This window comes from Cydia fagiglandana, chromosome 1 (assembly GCF_963556715.1).
Source record: "Cydia fagiglandana chromosome 1, ilCydFagi1.1, whole genome shotgun sequence".
In the NCBI taxonomy this organism is placed as follows: Eukaryota; Metazoa; Arthropoda; class Insecta; order Lepidoptera; family Tortricidae; genus Cydia; species Cydia fagiglandana.
The window spans coordinates 10681493-10697281 of record NC_085932.1 but is presented as its reverse complement, the minus strand read 5'-3'; the positions used below and the strand labels follow the sequence as shown (position 1 = coordinate 10697281).

Sequence of the window (15789 nt, the reverse complement as noted above, 5' to 3'; positions counted from 1 at the left end):
CATTAACTTTTTGTCGTCTTATAAACGTCCTGAATATTTTTTCTAGGTCTATTAACTTCTACTGGCACATCATACACGAAAAAATTGTAATCTTTAAATCAATGAATTTATAAAAAAAATGTTTAGACTTATAATCGAACGAAACAAAATAAATACATCTGTTTTATTTCATAATGATTTAGCTTTCATAGGAGGAATTTATACTTGTATTAGAATCGCGGGACGCTAGAGCTTTATTACCTACATATTAAAATACATAGATAGATATTATACTACATCAACGCGCAACGTTTCATTATTATCTTAGAAGATACCTATTTGTATAAATAAAACAATTATGTCGATTAATCATTCAATAAAAAAAGTTGTAATCTTTTAATTAGCTTTGCAAAATAATTTTAATCTAAGCACAGGATTACAAACACTGAACAAGGACTTAAACGATTCAGAAATAATAATTCTTGTCTTGCACAAGGTAAAGGATGGTGTCCTACGCAGGCCCAGAAGAAGGGGAAAGATTAGTGAAGGCGCAGTTCACAGTGAGAGCTAGAGCTACGCTATAACATCGCTTGCTGCATTCAATACGCAACTGGCGGCCTAGCCAAGGTCACAATCGCTATCGCTTCGACAACGAAAACCATTATGTCTCTCTATCACACTTCCATATTAGTGCGACAGTGACAGTTGCGTTTCGATCGCTACGGAGCGTAAGCGATCGGCATCTTGGCTACGCAGCCTGAATGGAAATTAAAACTGCTGATAGAAAATTGCCACGAAAAATAATACTCGTGCATTGAAAGAAAGTGACTGTGAATTTTCATTGATGATGACAAAGAAATAAAACAAATTGGTACGAATGGTATGGTAGTTGCTAAATAAATGTTTACTTAGCAGTGTTATTAATATAATAATTGTCATTACGGTACATACACAAAAGCGCCGCTCTTAATAATAACAATTTCGTTAATGTGTACAATTTAACTGGTAAGGATGAATAATTAATCGTTGACAGTTACTTTAATGTCGGCAAGTTTGCGTCAAAGACTTTTTTCTCTAAAATTGGTCTCCGTTTGCATGCTCACTGACATTATGAAATTACGTCGCAATTTGCGGCGCACATCGCGCATCTGCTATTAATACACAATAGTTAGCTTAGATACATGCGTTTGCGCGTACCTACACCTATTAGCATAGTAAATAGCATGATGGCATAATGCCATGATGCTCTACATTTTTTATTGTTCTTCCAATTTTCCGGTATTTAAACAATGATATCACTACGTTAACGATTTGAAATGGAACACGCCGCGCCGTCCTAATATTAATTTCAGCTATAAACAAAAATATTACGACCTTAATAATTGTTAAGTATTATTTGTTGTCGTAGGAAACAATTTAAGATTTAAATTGTGCCTAATTGAAATCCCAAGCCACTAAAAAATGTTGAAAATGGATATTACGCCTTGTAAGCTTTTTGTGTAATGCATCTTTATTCAGCGGCCTTAAGTTAGAAGTAACGTACTAATTGCGTTGTTTCTGGCTGAATCGCGGATGAAGGGAAATTAATGCCCTCCGGAGGATAAATGTGCTATTATTTTTCCTAAAAAAAGCTTGGTGTCAAAAGTTTGTAGGAGCAGGTGCGCTTAAAGGGTTGCTGATGTTTTTTTAACCTGTTTTACAGTTAAATTGATAAACTGTACGCAATTCAAGGCATTGGAAGCGTAGATATATATGTTTGTATTTTATTTTTTTATTCTACGAAATCATCTCGGAGAATCTAATAAAGAGGTTTAGCGTCTGGAGTAGGGACAGCTACTCGTATTTACATTATTAATTTGATTTACAAGTGGGGTGGATGCTCCCAAATAATTATTTCTACGTTTTAATTGAGAGCTATGAAATTCCTCGCCCTTAAAATGAGAATTGGAAATTATGATTCCGATGTTATTACAATTACAAAATGATATCTTTATAATGTTATAAATTTTAATTAAGTACTTATATACATTAAGTAGCAGATTTTTTCGTGTTATTTAACATTAACAATGTCATATTTGGACTAGACATTTAAACACGTAATCCTATTTATTCGGTTCGACATGAACGTGTGTATTTTGTAGATATTAATAATAAAATAACCTCATAGTAAATAGGCTGTTAGACCCCCACATCCCGGCGTCGATCCAATTGGATGTTTAGCCTAGAACATATCAATCTAATTCTGTCCTGTCCTGTCAAACCTAATTTATTAAGTGTCATTTTGGTCGTGGACTGTTTCTGGGATGTGTAATACATACTTGTAGATCGATCAAAGCTTTGATTATAAATAATATGGATATTTCACATTTTGTATTTCTGTTATTTAAGACAACTTTTTTAATTTGTGATAAAAATGTACTATCAATTAAAAATGTGAAGGGTTTGTGCATATAAAATATAGGTCTCAGTCTATACTCATGCATAAAGTTTTGATGAATCATCCAAAACAATAAACCTCAGAGCCGAACACAAATTAATATCTAAGTACCTACCTCCAGACGCCACCTCAAAAGAAATGGTCCGAAACGACTGTGGTCAATTTATTTACTAGTGATTCGTTACGGTTTGGGCGGATACTTGCTTGGATGATAAATTGTACGCAACCTTCATTTTCATCTATACCCATAACAAATTATTAAATGTAGACTTTGAAATGTTAGTCATAAGATTCAAAATAAGTTTCAACTTTCACGCCGTTTTTCAAGTAATTTAGTACAATTTGTGCAAAGAAGCCTTTAGAAATGTAAACTCTAAATCCATGAGGGGTAACATCATTTTGGAACGTAATGGACTTGTAATCTTACTGTGGGATCCGAATGACACTCAGGACTGACAAATGAATACCAGTCACAGTTCAACAGTTAATTTGTATGTTAATAATATGGATTTTATTTGGTTCAAGGAATTTGCTTATCAGGGTTCCGTACGCAGTGGATGACAGCCGAGAGGAATCCTTACCTATTACCTCTATTGCTTATTAACCTATTTTTTTTAGTTGGAAACCCAACGTGGGTTTAACTAATTCATATTTTGCATAGTTTTATTTGAGTGAATTTTAATTTGGAGTAGATTAAGTTACCGTAGTAAGCTATATGTGACGTCCCAACGTGTAAAGGTTCCTTATGGCGCTTACGCTTTTATTAACGCCGCTCCAATATTATTGCGGCACTATGCGACGTAAGCGCCAGCCGCCATAATGTACCTTTTACCGTGGAACGTCATATATAAATATTTGGGAAAGATTTGCGAAACGTTATTTTGTCATTTGGTGAGTCGCCCAAATAAAATAAGAGAAAATATACTCGAACACACCCACTTTGTCAGTAGAAAAAGGTGTTTCATAGTGTTTATTTATTTTATTGCCGTTATAATAAGTAACAAACACATACCTAATAAAAATAAAATGAAAGTGAAAGCAATATGTCATACAAATCACTTCACTTTTCGGAAAAATCAATTAGTCATAGCACTGTATCTCTTGACGCTCTTAACTCTATTATGAATCAGGCCCGCATGTACAATAATAAACATACGTACTTTTCTCAGAGTTAAATGTTTCCGTATTGTTTAAAAGTAAGCTTGTACTTGAATAATTTTATTGACAATGTTGACTTGCTCGGAGCTTGCTTCTTCGTATTTTTTTCTTTTAATTACTAGCAGAGACATACTATAACTTTAATTAAAATATTTTGTTATTATTCAGACGAATATGTATTGAAGTAGGAAAAATGGACGCTAAATTGCACTCATTTAGTGGGTCGCGACGATCAATCATCGCGGCCGAGTCATCAGACGGTTCAAATGTCAAACGTACCTAGGGTGGCAATAAAAAAGAAAATATACCGAGTTGCCATTATTAAAAAAGTGACTGTGACTATTTCCATTGTTGATTGCTGATTCGGGATTATTAACTGACTTGCATTTTTTTTGTGTTCTAATATTGATAGATAGGTTCGAGTAGTGACTTTTGATTTTACGTATGTGCAGCTACGGTAAGTGCTGCGATTACAATATCGACGAGAAATATTTGTGTCAAAATATCACAAAACGATAGTCATCAGCTGCTGTTCACACGCGAAGCGATATGTATTGTCTGAGCCGCTACACCGGACTACTTTATTTATTGCTCGCTTTTTATTGTTTGCTACTTTTGTTCCGTTAAACATATTTCTTTTCAGTATTTTGATGCCTTCATTTAGTGAATATTTGATAATACTTTATTTGGTATAGGCAGCACAACTGCTTATTTATCCAGTTAAATTTTACTTAATGCTGGAAGCGGCGGCAGCACGGTCGCATTTTTGTCGCTTGTCACCATGCCTGTCACGTTCCAACAAGTACGTACCTAAGTGCGAAAGTGACGAGCATAGTGACAAGCGATAAAAATGGAACCATGCTGCGCCGGCAGCTCACTTTTTCGCAGAAAAACTATATACCTATTTAGATGAAATCGCTTTTTAATTTAGGTATTAATGAATATAATATTAAAGACAATCAATGCAATCAATGGAAAACAAAAGTTTTCAATCAGTGCGTCCTACCCGTCATGACCTACGGAGCCGAGGCATGGACACTCACGGTAGGGTTGGTCCACCAGTTCAAAGTCGCTCAGCGAGCTATGGAGAGAGCTATGCTCGGAGTTTCTCTGAAGGATAGGATTCGTAACGAATACATCCGACAGAGAACCAAAGTTATCGACATAGCTCTAAGAATTAGCAAGCTAAAGTGGCAGTGGGCTGGCCATATCGCACGAAGAACCGACAACCGCTGGGGTAAACGTGTTCTTGAGTGGAGACCGCGACTCGGCAAACGTAGTGTAGGACGCCCTCCGACCAGGTGGGATGACGATCTGCGAAAGACTGCAGGCAGATGCTGGATGCGGCAAGCTGAGGACAGGGCGCTATGGCGCTCTTTAGGGGAGGGCTATGTCCAGCAGTGGACTACTATAGCCTGATGATGATGATGATGATGATGATGAATGCAATTACCTATACATATATGTGCGCTAATAATACGGTAATATATCTTAATATAGGTATACCTATCCTATCCATCAAAAAGGAAGCCTCGGTTCGTCAATACTGCAATGAATTAGTGAATTGCTTTCAATTTAACAGAATGGATTTCCTTTAATTTTACGATTCCGTTTGCGTGATCTCGTCCGGTAATAATTTAATAAATTCGTCCATTGGGAGGGAGTACCGAGTAGGACGCTATAGCTACTATAATGGCTCTATAGTAATCAGTTTTTATCGATCAATTCTCAAAAATATGTATATCTAGTTAAGTGTACCTCCCTAAACAATACCAACAATTTGTAGTAACGTGAACCTATTTACTAAAATCAACATAACGTGAACCTATTTACTAAAAGACAGTGCTAACGAACATTTCTACGTAAACTTTACGTTTCTGCACAAGTCGATGTATGAATCTAGGCGAGTGATAAGTAGGTACCTACATACTATATTTAGGACCTAATTTCAATATCGATCCCGTTGATGAATATTTCGACTTTTCTTCTAGCTTTTACTCATACTAATTACGTGCGTAGTTGAAACGGCGATCTTAAAATGTTAACTGTTGGCGTTGCACTGCGGACTAGGTACGAGTACTTACGTCAGTTACGTCACGTGGTTAGATTTGCGGGTGCGCAGATCGCGTGCGAGCACACAATATCACTGGAGTCAAACCGCTCGACGCTACCCCATATTTTAACAACTGTCCTAATGCATCTTGCAATGTTGTTTTAACTGTTTTTGCCCTATTATTGTTTTTCTTTTTGGCATGTTTACTTTTAATTTTTATGTCTCATTTTTTGTTGCGTTATGTCCCCTCATAAAGGGAATACATACTTATTTTTGTTTGATAGATCACGGCACGATATATTAATGAGTTTGTTACCGTTTATTATAGCAAACTTAAGTCATTCGGATTGGACGTTTTAATTTGAAAAACAGTGCATGCATATGTTCTAAATTGCGTTGGCAGTTGTTATTATAGACAGAGTGCATGTAAATTTATCTGTGTTTATACCGCCCGTGCAGTGAGTAGACAGTCAAAATTTTTTAAAATTTAAAATTTTCAACGAATTGGATCGATTTTTTTCTTCATTTCAGGTGCCTGTCAATGAAAGCGCCCGACAGGTATGTCGCTATCTCGCTCGCGCCGCGCGTTCGGTATCGTTCGGCCGGATTCGGTAGCGTTCAGAAACGTTCGAGCGGACTCGATCGCTCTCCGGTCGCTCAGGCTAAGGGGGTACCCTGGAAGACCACGACACCCGCAACGCAGGATTTATTCAATTCTGTTTTAATTTCTAAAAACGTGCTTATCGATGTTTCATTTTATGTTTTTAGATTTATTTTTGCCAATTTCATTACATTTTAACCTGATGCCAGGTAGGTCCATTACTTGTACCATTGTTACGTATTTTCTTTTTAAATCCAATCGACTGAATAGTTCTATGGATTGGTACGGTAATTGGTACATAAATATTTCCCCCCTTTGTGTTATTCTCACGTTGATGTGATTATTTTACTCGAAATTATTATAGGTTTATACTTGTTGTTGGTGTTTTGGGTCCAGGTTACTCTCTAGTATTTAAAAGATTAGAGAAAATCTCGACTAAATTACAGATAAATTTACAAAGAACCAGTTCTGTTTTGTAGTTTTTGGATTGTTGCACTTAAAGCCTATTTGTATTTAGTATCTTGAGCATGACTGTGCATAATTATTTTCACGTCATTTAAGCTTTGATTTCACTTGTGGACGTTATTCTGTTAGCTTCTTTTTAGATATGTAAACTTTAGATTAAGTACTTAATACTACTACTACCTACTAATAGGTATTAAAAATTAAAAATAGCTAATATGAAGTGGTATGTCCATTACAGTGTTAATTCTGAGTAAAAATGTAATCTACCCTAAACAACACTCTAAGTGTTGTATATCAAAACGAATGCAGTTTCATTACGTTAACTACTTACCAATAGTACCAATATATGTTAAACTGTTAGCTAGCAACCAGAACAATGCCACAGTAAACATCTTTAAACTGTTCAAACACAATCTCTAAACAGAATGTGCGCATGGCTACCTCTAATAGTTACCCAGCCCGAGTCTGATGACAAATGCGTAATCAGCATCAAATCGTAAAGGATTTAACGCCTCCGTTGGCACGCTTCTTTTGTTGGCCTCATAAAGCGGCCATTACCGTGTTTGATAAAACGTCGGTTGTACAAAAAGACACGAGAAGCTACCGTGGACTCCCCACTGCGTGCCCTCATTCAGTCCGCTGCCTGCTGTGGTCCGTATAAAAGGGAATCCAACAGCGGTCTGGTTCTCGCGTTTTTGTCTGTCCTTGTTAACTTTTTTGCATTTTGCATCACTAATTTTGAATCAGTTTTGCAGTGTCATTAAATGATAATCTTAATTCGGTTTTATCAAAAAATTACAAAATTTTTATTTTATTTCAAATTTTAGTTCTACTACGCTAGCAAACGGTACCGCGTTTATCACAAGACGTAACGTAAAGGCATTCGTCACTTCCTTGCAAGTAGGTATATGCAAGGACAAATAATTTACGTCGACGGTGTTGGATCCTTAGCTGGAGAAACTGATGAAATAGGTATCTGAGCAAGTTCAATATATAAGAAAGGAATGAAAAGTAAAAAATAAACATGTAGGTATCATATTATCCAATATTAATGTTTGCTCTATATTGAGGTATCACGCGATCCTGTTTAATAGTCATTAATGCGTATTTTGTTTTGTATGAGTGAGATTTAATCCGTAAAGACCTCGAGATTATAATCCAACGTAATGGAATTCAAAGATTTATGTCATCTCAAATTCTTCTCTCTTATAATACCCGAACGGTAGCGCATTGAGCATTAAGATAATGATAGAAATGCGTTAGGATTAAATCAGATGACGTATTAATATTATTTGTTTTCAACAGTGTTGTGGGTTATTCTACTCTTTGCGTTACGAGCTAATTATTATTGTCATGATTTAATTATGTAGGTACCTACCTACTTGTTGTAAATGTACGATGTAAATGGCACTGTAACCTAGTTTTTAGTCACTCTGCTATAAGTGGATTTTGGTGATCAAAATATTAAGTTCATTTTAAATAGTAAAATCCCAACAATTCTAAATATCTAACCAAATGGAGTTCGGGTTAACCCTTTCCGAACAACTGACACCCTCGACAGACTAAACTTATAACCTTTTAAACACCCGATGCTCCTGCAAAACAAACGGCAATCGCAACAAAGGATCCGTTTACATTCTGACGCCTTTTAAACTAACAAAGGCCTGATTCAAATAAACACTAAATCGTTAACCCTTTGACCGTCCGTGGGCAATTTTCAGTTCGGAAAACGGAATGGAAATGATTTCCTAAAGGGTTGGCCGACACCCCAACTCGGTGGTTCTGACATGGCGTCTATTTTCAAGCCTCTCGCTTCACACCTTCGGATAAATATGTCAAAATTAATGTAGTGTGCTATTAAAGTGAACGAACGTCCTGCTTTTTAATAAATCTCTTATTCATAGGTATCAAATGGTTTTTGATAAAGACAAACTTTTGCCAAAACATAATTGTATATTGATGGCTAACGGCGCCCCAAAAACACGATAACGTGAACAAATTTAAAGCTTCTTATGTATTATTGTATGTTTAACTTGCCCTACCTATTCTTTACCTGTCTTAGTTTACTGCTTTAAAGTTTAATAAATGCCTACGACTACGTTTGTCACATTGGATTATGCCCTAAACTCACAAGTTATTGTAAACAATTTACGTTTTTTTATTTATTCTAATAACCTGAAAGCAATACGTATGTAAACCCTGTCAAAAGTGATAGACATCTAACTTGAATATTTATCGCTCAAGTGCGAGATAGCCGCTTGCTTATCCAGGAATCACCGAGGTGTTTCCCTGCGTTTGTCCTCTGTGTGCAAATTGTCCCCTTAACGAGCCAATTTCACTGTCTGACACTTTGAATCTTTTATATTATTCAAAACATGACATTTGATACCAAAAGCCTTATTGTAAACAGGAACGTAATTTTGACTCACCTACATGTTATTATTATTATATATATTTTTTTACAGTATAACTACGGTTTTATTGATATATTCTGCTGCTACTTTGCTTGTATTACTGCTATTCTAACTAGTCAAATCTATTTTACAGGCTTTACTGCGTTGCTATTAGTAGCATATTAACTATTGTAAAAACCTAATGTTTATAATAGAAAACATGATATTTTTAGTAACAAATTTTTGAAGATAATGGAATTCACTATCTAGTTTGGTTGTTGGAATATCACGAAGGGTGTGGTCATAACATCTCATTGGCAATCCTCTTTGATCTCGCCGCCTGTCGCCCCCGCACTCCGTACAATAGTCATTCAATTATTCGCCTTGACATTCGGCACATAATCATTACGATATAATGATAGGGTACAAATTAAGCTAATAGTTACCTATATCTAATCAAGCGTTCTTATTTAGACCAACGGAAATAGAAAACAGTAGATACCATTAAATATTAAGTTGTTGGTTATATTTACGTGCAAATAATAAAACAAATATTTTTATTTAATCATTGTATAAATATCTTTTTCACCACGCCAGCACGGAAAGGCTTACTTTGTACTTCAAAAACTGATAGCAAAGTTGCATTTTATCCACATGTGAGGCAAAGTAAACAAATGCAAATTTTGAGTAGTTTTTTTTATGTTTGCTGGTAGGATTGACTTTTAAATGATAAATATTTAGGGTCAATTTTCAAATAGGCATTTTTTGCTGTCCCACGGCTAAAACTCGAAGTCCGTAGGACTAAAAGACTGGGTATGTATATATTTTCATTCAGTGTATTATAAGCTTTAAAAATCATGCACAACTGTATCAAAAATATTATTTGGTCCTGACAAAATCGCATTTGAAGTTCCAAAAACGGCGAAATTTGCCGTTTTTCGCGTGTCCCAGTGGCGGCATCGCGCAATAAAAAAAATCATAACTTTGGATGTAGACAACGTATTATAAACAACTTTGTATTTCTATAAAGAGCATTTTCTAGAGAATTGATTTAATCATATTGATAAATTAATGCGTTATTTAATAAAACAAGGGAAGCCTTTTTATCGCTGTCCCGCGCGGCACCTGTTTTGTTATGACTTAAATATACCCCCTATAATCTTCTTTGTCTATTGAATAACGGTTAGATTAAATTTACAACGCAATAGTGCGGTTAGTTGGGCATCGATTGACATCAAATGTAAACCCGGAAACAGTTTAATTTATTTAAAAACAGATAAAAATCTCTTTCGATATATTTTGGTACGACTACAACGACATTTGTATGGACGCTGGTTACATTGGTACATAGTTGGAATAAAAATATTTCTTTTATAATAATAGTTGCAAATATAGTGTTAAAATATATAGTAAAATAAATAAGTGAATCTGTTGTATTGTGTAGGAAATATCGCAAAAAAATATTATTGGCGACATGTCGCGACATTTGTATGGCGACATTTATACGGCTATTTTGACCGTATAAATGTCGATTGTGGCATACAAATGTCGACATAGTGCCATACAGATGTCGAGAAGGTGTTATACATATGTCGTCAGGGTCTTATAAATGCAACAAAAATAATAAATAGTGGCATATACATGTTGATACTGCCATATAATGTCGAAAAAATGCCGTATATATGTCAAAAACGCCTTACAAATGGCTAAATAGTGTCATACAAATGTCGATCTTTAAACGTCCATATCTAGCTAACTATAAAAAGTACAGAGGTGCCTCCTACAGTATATTTTTTGTTGTTAAGAACCCTTCCTAAAACGATGATTATAAATCAGATTTTTCAAAAATAAAAAATTGCCATACAAATGTTTAACCCTTTAACAACATTCATTTGGATTTGACTTTGTTTGATATTTACATTTAATATTTGCTTTGGGTTGATGTGGTGAAAAAATTTGTGTTTCACTCGGGGGCAAATTTTGTTTAACCCTCGTGCTTTGAAACCCTCACAACGCTCAAGATTCCATTTTTCGAACCACTCGCTACGCTCGTGGTTCAATTTTGGAACCTTTCGCTTGCTCGGGTATCAATATTAGCACAAGCGGTTAGACAACAACTTTGCCCCCTTGTAAAACAAATAACTATTGTCGTAATAATACAATTCGTACCTACTATTTTATTAGACGTGCAAATGGTAAAATCAGAGTAGCGTGTCAAAGCTGCAAACAGGTCTGCTTAGCCCCCATGGAGGTGTTAACGTGTGCACCATGTGAGAATCCTTGTGTTTAATGAGGCCTCTCGCCAATTATGTCATGCTGGCCGGTGCGTTGCGCTGGGCGCTCACCGCACTCACCCACTTGCGCGCTTGGCCGTGATGAGGAACGTATGAACTTTCCCTCTCGGCATACCCTAACTGCTCCTCACCCCTCCCTCGCTCCCTCTTAGGACACGTCTTCAAGTGCGAAGCACACCTGTAATCTGTTTACTCGGACGGCTACTCTACTGTACACACTGTTCAAACATGCTTCTGTTGGAACTAATTTTGTTTGCTGATCATTCAAAGCGTTTGAGACAAATGAATCTATAAAATTAATTAGACAAGTAATCGAAAACTCGAAAGAATTTCTCCATCTCTGCTGTAGGGGAGCCGGAAACAAATGAGGGGCGGACATTGAATAATTCGATTTCCTTATTTGTAGCAATCAATATCTTATGAGAATTCAATATCGTCTGGCGAATGAGATGTTGAATATTAAAATGATATTTGCTCTAAACATGGAACTTTGACGTAGATTTATCTGAAGTTAAACTTAGTTTTCCTTCAACTCAAATTGTTATAAACTTTTGTAAAGAAGTGTTGCATCTGTTTTCGTCACCAGATATACAAATTATGTAGTAAACTCAGGTGCAAGAGCACGATAACTGAGTTAGGAGTGATCCCCTCTAAACAGTTAAAGGGTGGCATCGCTAGCGTGCGGTGGCGGGCGGTCGCAGACGGCATATTAGTAGGTATAATTGCATTTGCTACCGAGCTCACTGACGTTTCCTTAAGAGAGTATCTACCGCTGAATCTATGAAGACAATCGAGTTACCAACATAAACCACCCTCTGGAATAAGTTGGCACTGATGAGAATATTTCGCTTCTTGATTGAATTCCTGACATCTTCAGTGCCAATTCTCGGCAATGTTATGGGACGGAGACCGGATGCAATTAAGATGGAAGCTGGCTTATTACAGAAAAGAAAAATAGCGGTACATAAATCTGCTGGTCAAATGAAATAAGGACGTAGTATCTGATTAATTAAGAAACTCCGGGAAAAATAAGCTCATATTAAATTTTGTTCGTAATGCTGTCGGGTACTTATTTAATTCCGGATATAAAATTTCTGTGATTGAGCCCCAGCGGGTGGGGCCGAGGGGCGTGAATTCCAACAAAATTAGCACCAGGGGTCGAAATAAAAAAGCGAAGGAAAAATTTAATGAACAGGAAAATGCTCCTTTTTGCAGCTATTCCATCTATTTATCTACATCGGGATGCCCATTACCTTGCTAAGAGAAAAGTTTACATTTTTAATTTAATGATTCCACTTTGTGGAAGTTGGGCGGGTTTCAGCGAGATCTTAATTTGGGGATTTCTGAGGCGTCTCGTTTTGTAAATATTATTCCTTTAATAAGACCTCACGTCGAGGGGGTGCCTTCTGAACTCCGTGATTATGACTCTCTAGCGAGCTTCATTTTGGACCTCGTCAATTTGATTGGCGCTAATGAAATTTTTCCTACTCTCTTTGCCATTTTCTTGTTCTTGACAGAATAATTTTCAAGGAACGCGACATTCCTTGTTGTCACTTACACACTCTAAACGATTACCAGACGCTATTTGACTTTTAGGACGATATTTTTCCTGTTCATTTTTATGTTTCACTTTTGCTAATGCAATTTGGTGGTTATCTCATTTCTCGGTGGGTAAAGTGCGTGTCCCATCTGTAGCAAAATTTCTAAATCGTCAAGTCTCAGCTGGCGCGGAGTTCACGATGACGTTTCGCTCTTAGCGGCTGTTTTAAAATTGAATATTTGATGCGCTCCCTCATGACGAATCCGCGGCGGGCGAAAGTGCCCAATTCCGCGGTGCGTAATTTTTGAAATGTCTTTGTTAACGACTCCGCTCATTACCCCCAATTCCCGTGTACCTATGATTCACTTTACAATGCTCTAATAGTCTCATAAAACTTTTATTCCACTGTAGCATTTTTATAAATTAAGGTTTATTGAATATTGAATAAGTAACTGAAATGTATGTTTATTTACCAAGAATAGAAGAGTTATTGTTACATAATAACATCTATAGTATTTCAGGATTTTTTTTTGAAACGCATGCATTTTCTCTTGGAAAATACCAGTTGGTGAAGTGATGAAAGCATCAGCTTATAAAGGTCATACAATTGTGGCATGTTAAGCTGTTTTATGAAATCGGTAAATTTGGGTTATTTTAGTAACATATGTCTACATATATAGCGATATGCATTATAATCATACGGACTGTAATGTAATGTCGCTTGGTTTTAATTATTCATTAAATATTAATAAAGGATACACCTAGTATGAATATAATGACCAACATAATGAGCATGAGAAGTCAAAAGAGATTTTCTCCAATTTGAGAAGTCGTTGATGGCACTGATTACTTTTTACGATACCCAGGTCTGTTACCTGCTTATAACATGTTAACATGTGAATATTCCTAGATTTATGTATAACTGATTACCTATATAGTACATAACTATATAGTTATTATGGTAAGCCGTTATCAGACGCGACTGCATGGCACTCACAGGTTCCCATTATAAACACAAATGGTAACAGATTAGTTTCTTTCTAATTACATAGATAAGCAACTCCAATAACGGTTGGTTTATCGCATTCATTTGTTTGAAATCTAATAGGAATTCGCATATTGATACCTATGTGCTCTCTTTATTGGTCGATATTGTGTTTGCTTTCTGATACTGGCTGTGTTTTGTGGATATTAACAACTTAATGATAAACGTATCGTGGAAATTGAACACATCTATCAGTAAAAAACAATTTAACGCATTACTGTCAAATATAATATTACATACAACGCAATCAATCCAAAATTTTAAATCTTACTATGACTTAATTAAACATTAGGGATGTAATTATTGTTTGTTAATAAAAAGTCACATGGTTGGTGTATAAATTATGTTTGTAACTCAATAACTTTTCGGGGTCAAAATTCGACCACCTGTCAAAATATATTGCAATAGGAATGAGCTTATTAGGAATATTTATAAGATAATTAATCCATAGTCATCTTAGTCACGATTCATCATAAGGACGACTAAATTAATTTAAAAAATGCATTATTAGCATTTAGACTGTTAGGATAGTAAGATAAGGTAAGGGGTCGAGGGGTGCTTTTTTTACAAAAAAACATCTGTTGTGTGTATCGTACGAGTTTTTTGTATTTCAAAAGGCGACATGATGGATCAGTTTCAACACGAGCTCGTCGGTGCCTTTGTTGCCCGGTTTATGGCTTTGTAATGTGTTTCTTTGTTTGTTCAGTACGTGTTACAGTCGCTTCCGAACTTTGTGGAAAATTACTACTTTATTACTTTAAGTTGTCTTGGGTTATGTTTTGAGTCATACCTAGTTTTCAAAAATTTTATCATTTTTGAAAATTTACAAACATGTATGCCAATAACAGTTAAAATTAGTATACAAGTTACGTATAGTATATTACGTATAGTACCTAAATCAGTTTTCTTAAGTATTTAGTTGTTTGTAATAAAAAAACCCATCAAGAGATAATTGAAACCATTGAAATTCAATAGATTGTAATTAATGGTCCTTATCTTATCCGCGATCCTTAAAGGGGATTATACCTATGAATGATATTACAAATGGATTACGCGACAGCTAATTTTGGAAGCGACAGTGTTGCACATGTACACAAAGGTGCAGCAAAAAATGCGCCGAAACATCTCCAAGACCTTTGTACAAGTGTGGGAGTGTTGCGCCTCGAGTGCTCTTTAAAACCACCGTTGCGTGTTTTTTAATCGGATTCCGTACACATTGGAAACAAAGTTTACGTAATCTTATCTTTTTAGAGAAAAAAAACGACCATTTCTTTCATATGCCATTGTAAAAGCATGTGACATTAAAAGATTTTGAGATTTGAAGTACTTCAAGATGAAATTATCAGTCAGACGCGTTCTTCCATGTGCGTTGGGTTTTATCTCTTAGTTTTTTCGATTTAGTCCGGGCCTTAGTCATTCACGAGAATGAAAGCTTTTCGTTTATATTTGAGAAGAGTGCACGGGGCTTCGTGGAGCCATCTGAATGAGGAGCCATTCGTAAGGCAAATATGAGCCGGAGCTAATCTCGCGACTGAGCGGTCTTGATATTTGTTCGTTGTACGAGTACTACGAGTATGTACGGCAAATATGAGGCTAATCTTACAGCAGCGAGCATCTAAGCCATCTTGATACTAGTGATTTTAGTATCCTGTATTTTAGGATCATGTATCATTGCTTAACGGAAACTCTTCGTACATCCTTTCTTTAATTAACTCTTCATTAAATAAAACATCGTTTTAAATAATATTAACCAACAATATCTGATCATGTATATGTACCTCTTAATTTAAAATAAGACATCTGCAAGCGCCCTTTGGCAAGTTA

The 15789-nt window shown here is 35.8% G+C and overlaps 2 protein-coding genes across 9 annotated transcripts in view; one reads left to right on the top strand and one right to left on the bottom strand.

Moving 5' to 3' along the window:
* LOC134663736 (protein retinal degeneration B) overlaps nucleotides 1–15789 on the bottom strand; it is a 427614-nt gene that overhangs the window by 26799 nt on the left and 385026 nt on the right. The gene's annotated exons all lie outside the window — the stretch shown is intronic.
* LOC134663766 (dachshund homolog 1) overlaps nucleotides 1–15789 on the top strand; it is a 165928-nt gene that overhangs the window by 25977 nt on the left and 124162 nt on the right. For 4 of the 8 annotated variants that reach the window (XM_063520266.1, XM_063520257.1, XM_063520249.1 and 1 more), the window contains exon 2: nucleotides 6159–6185. The exons of the other annotated variants lie outside the window; for them this stretch is intronic. In XM_063520266.1, the coding sequence (XP_063376336.1) occupies nucleotides 6159–6185 (27 nt within the window). The remainder of the gene's footprint in view (nucleotides 1–6158; nucleotides 6186–15789) is intronic. 8 annotated transcript variants of the gene reach the window in all.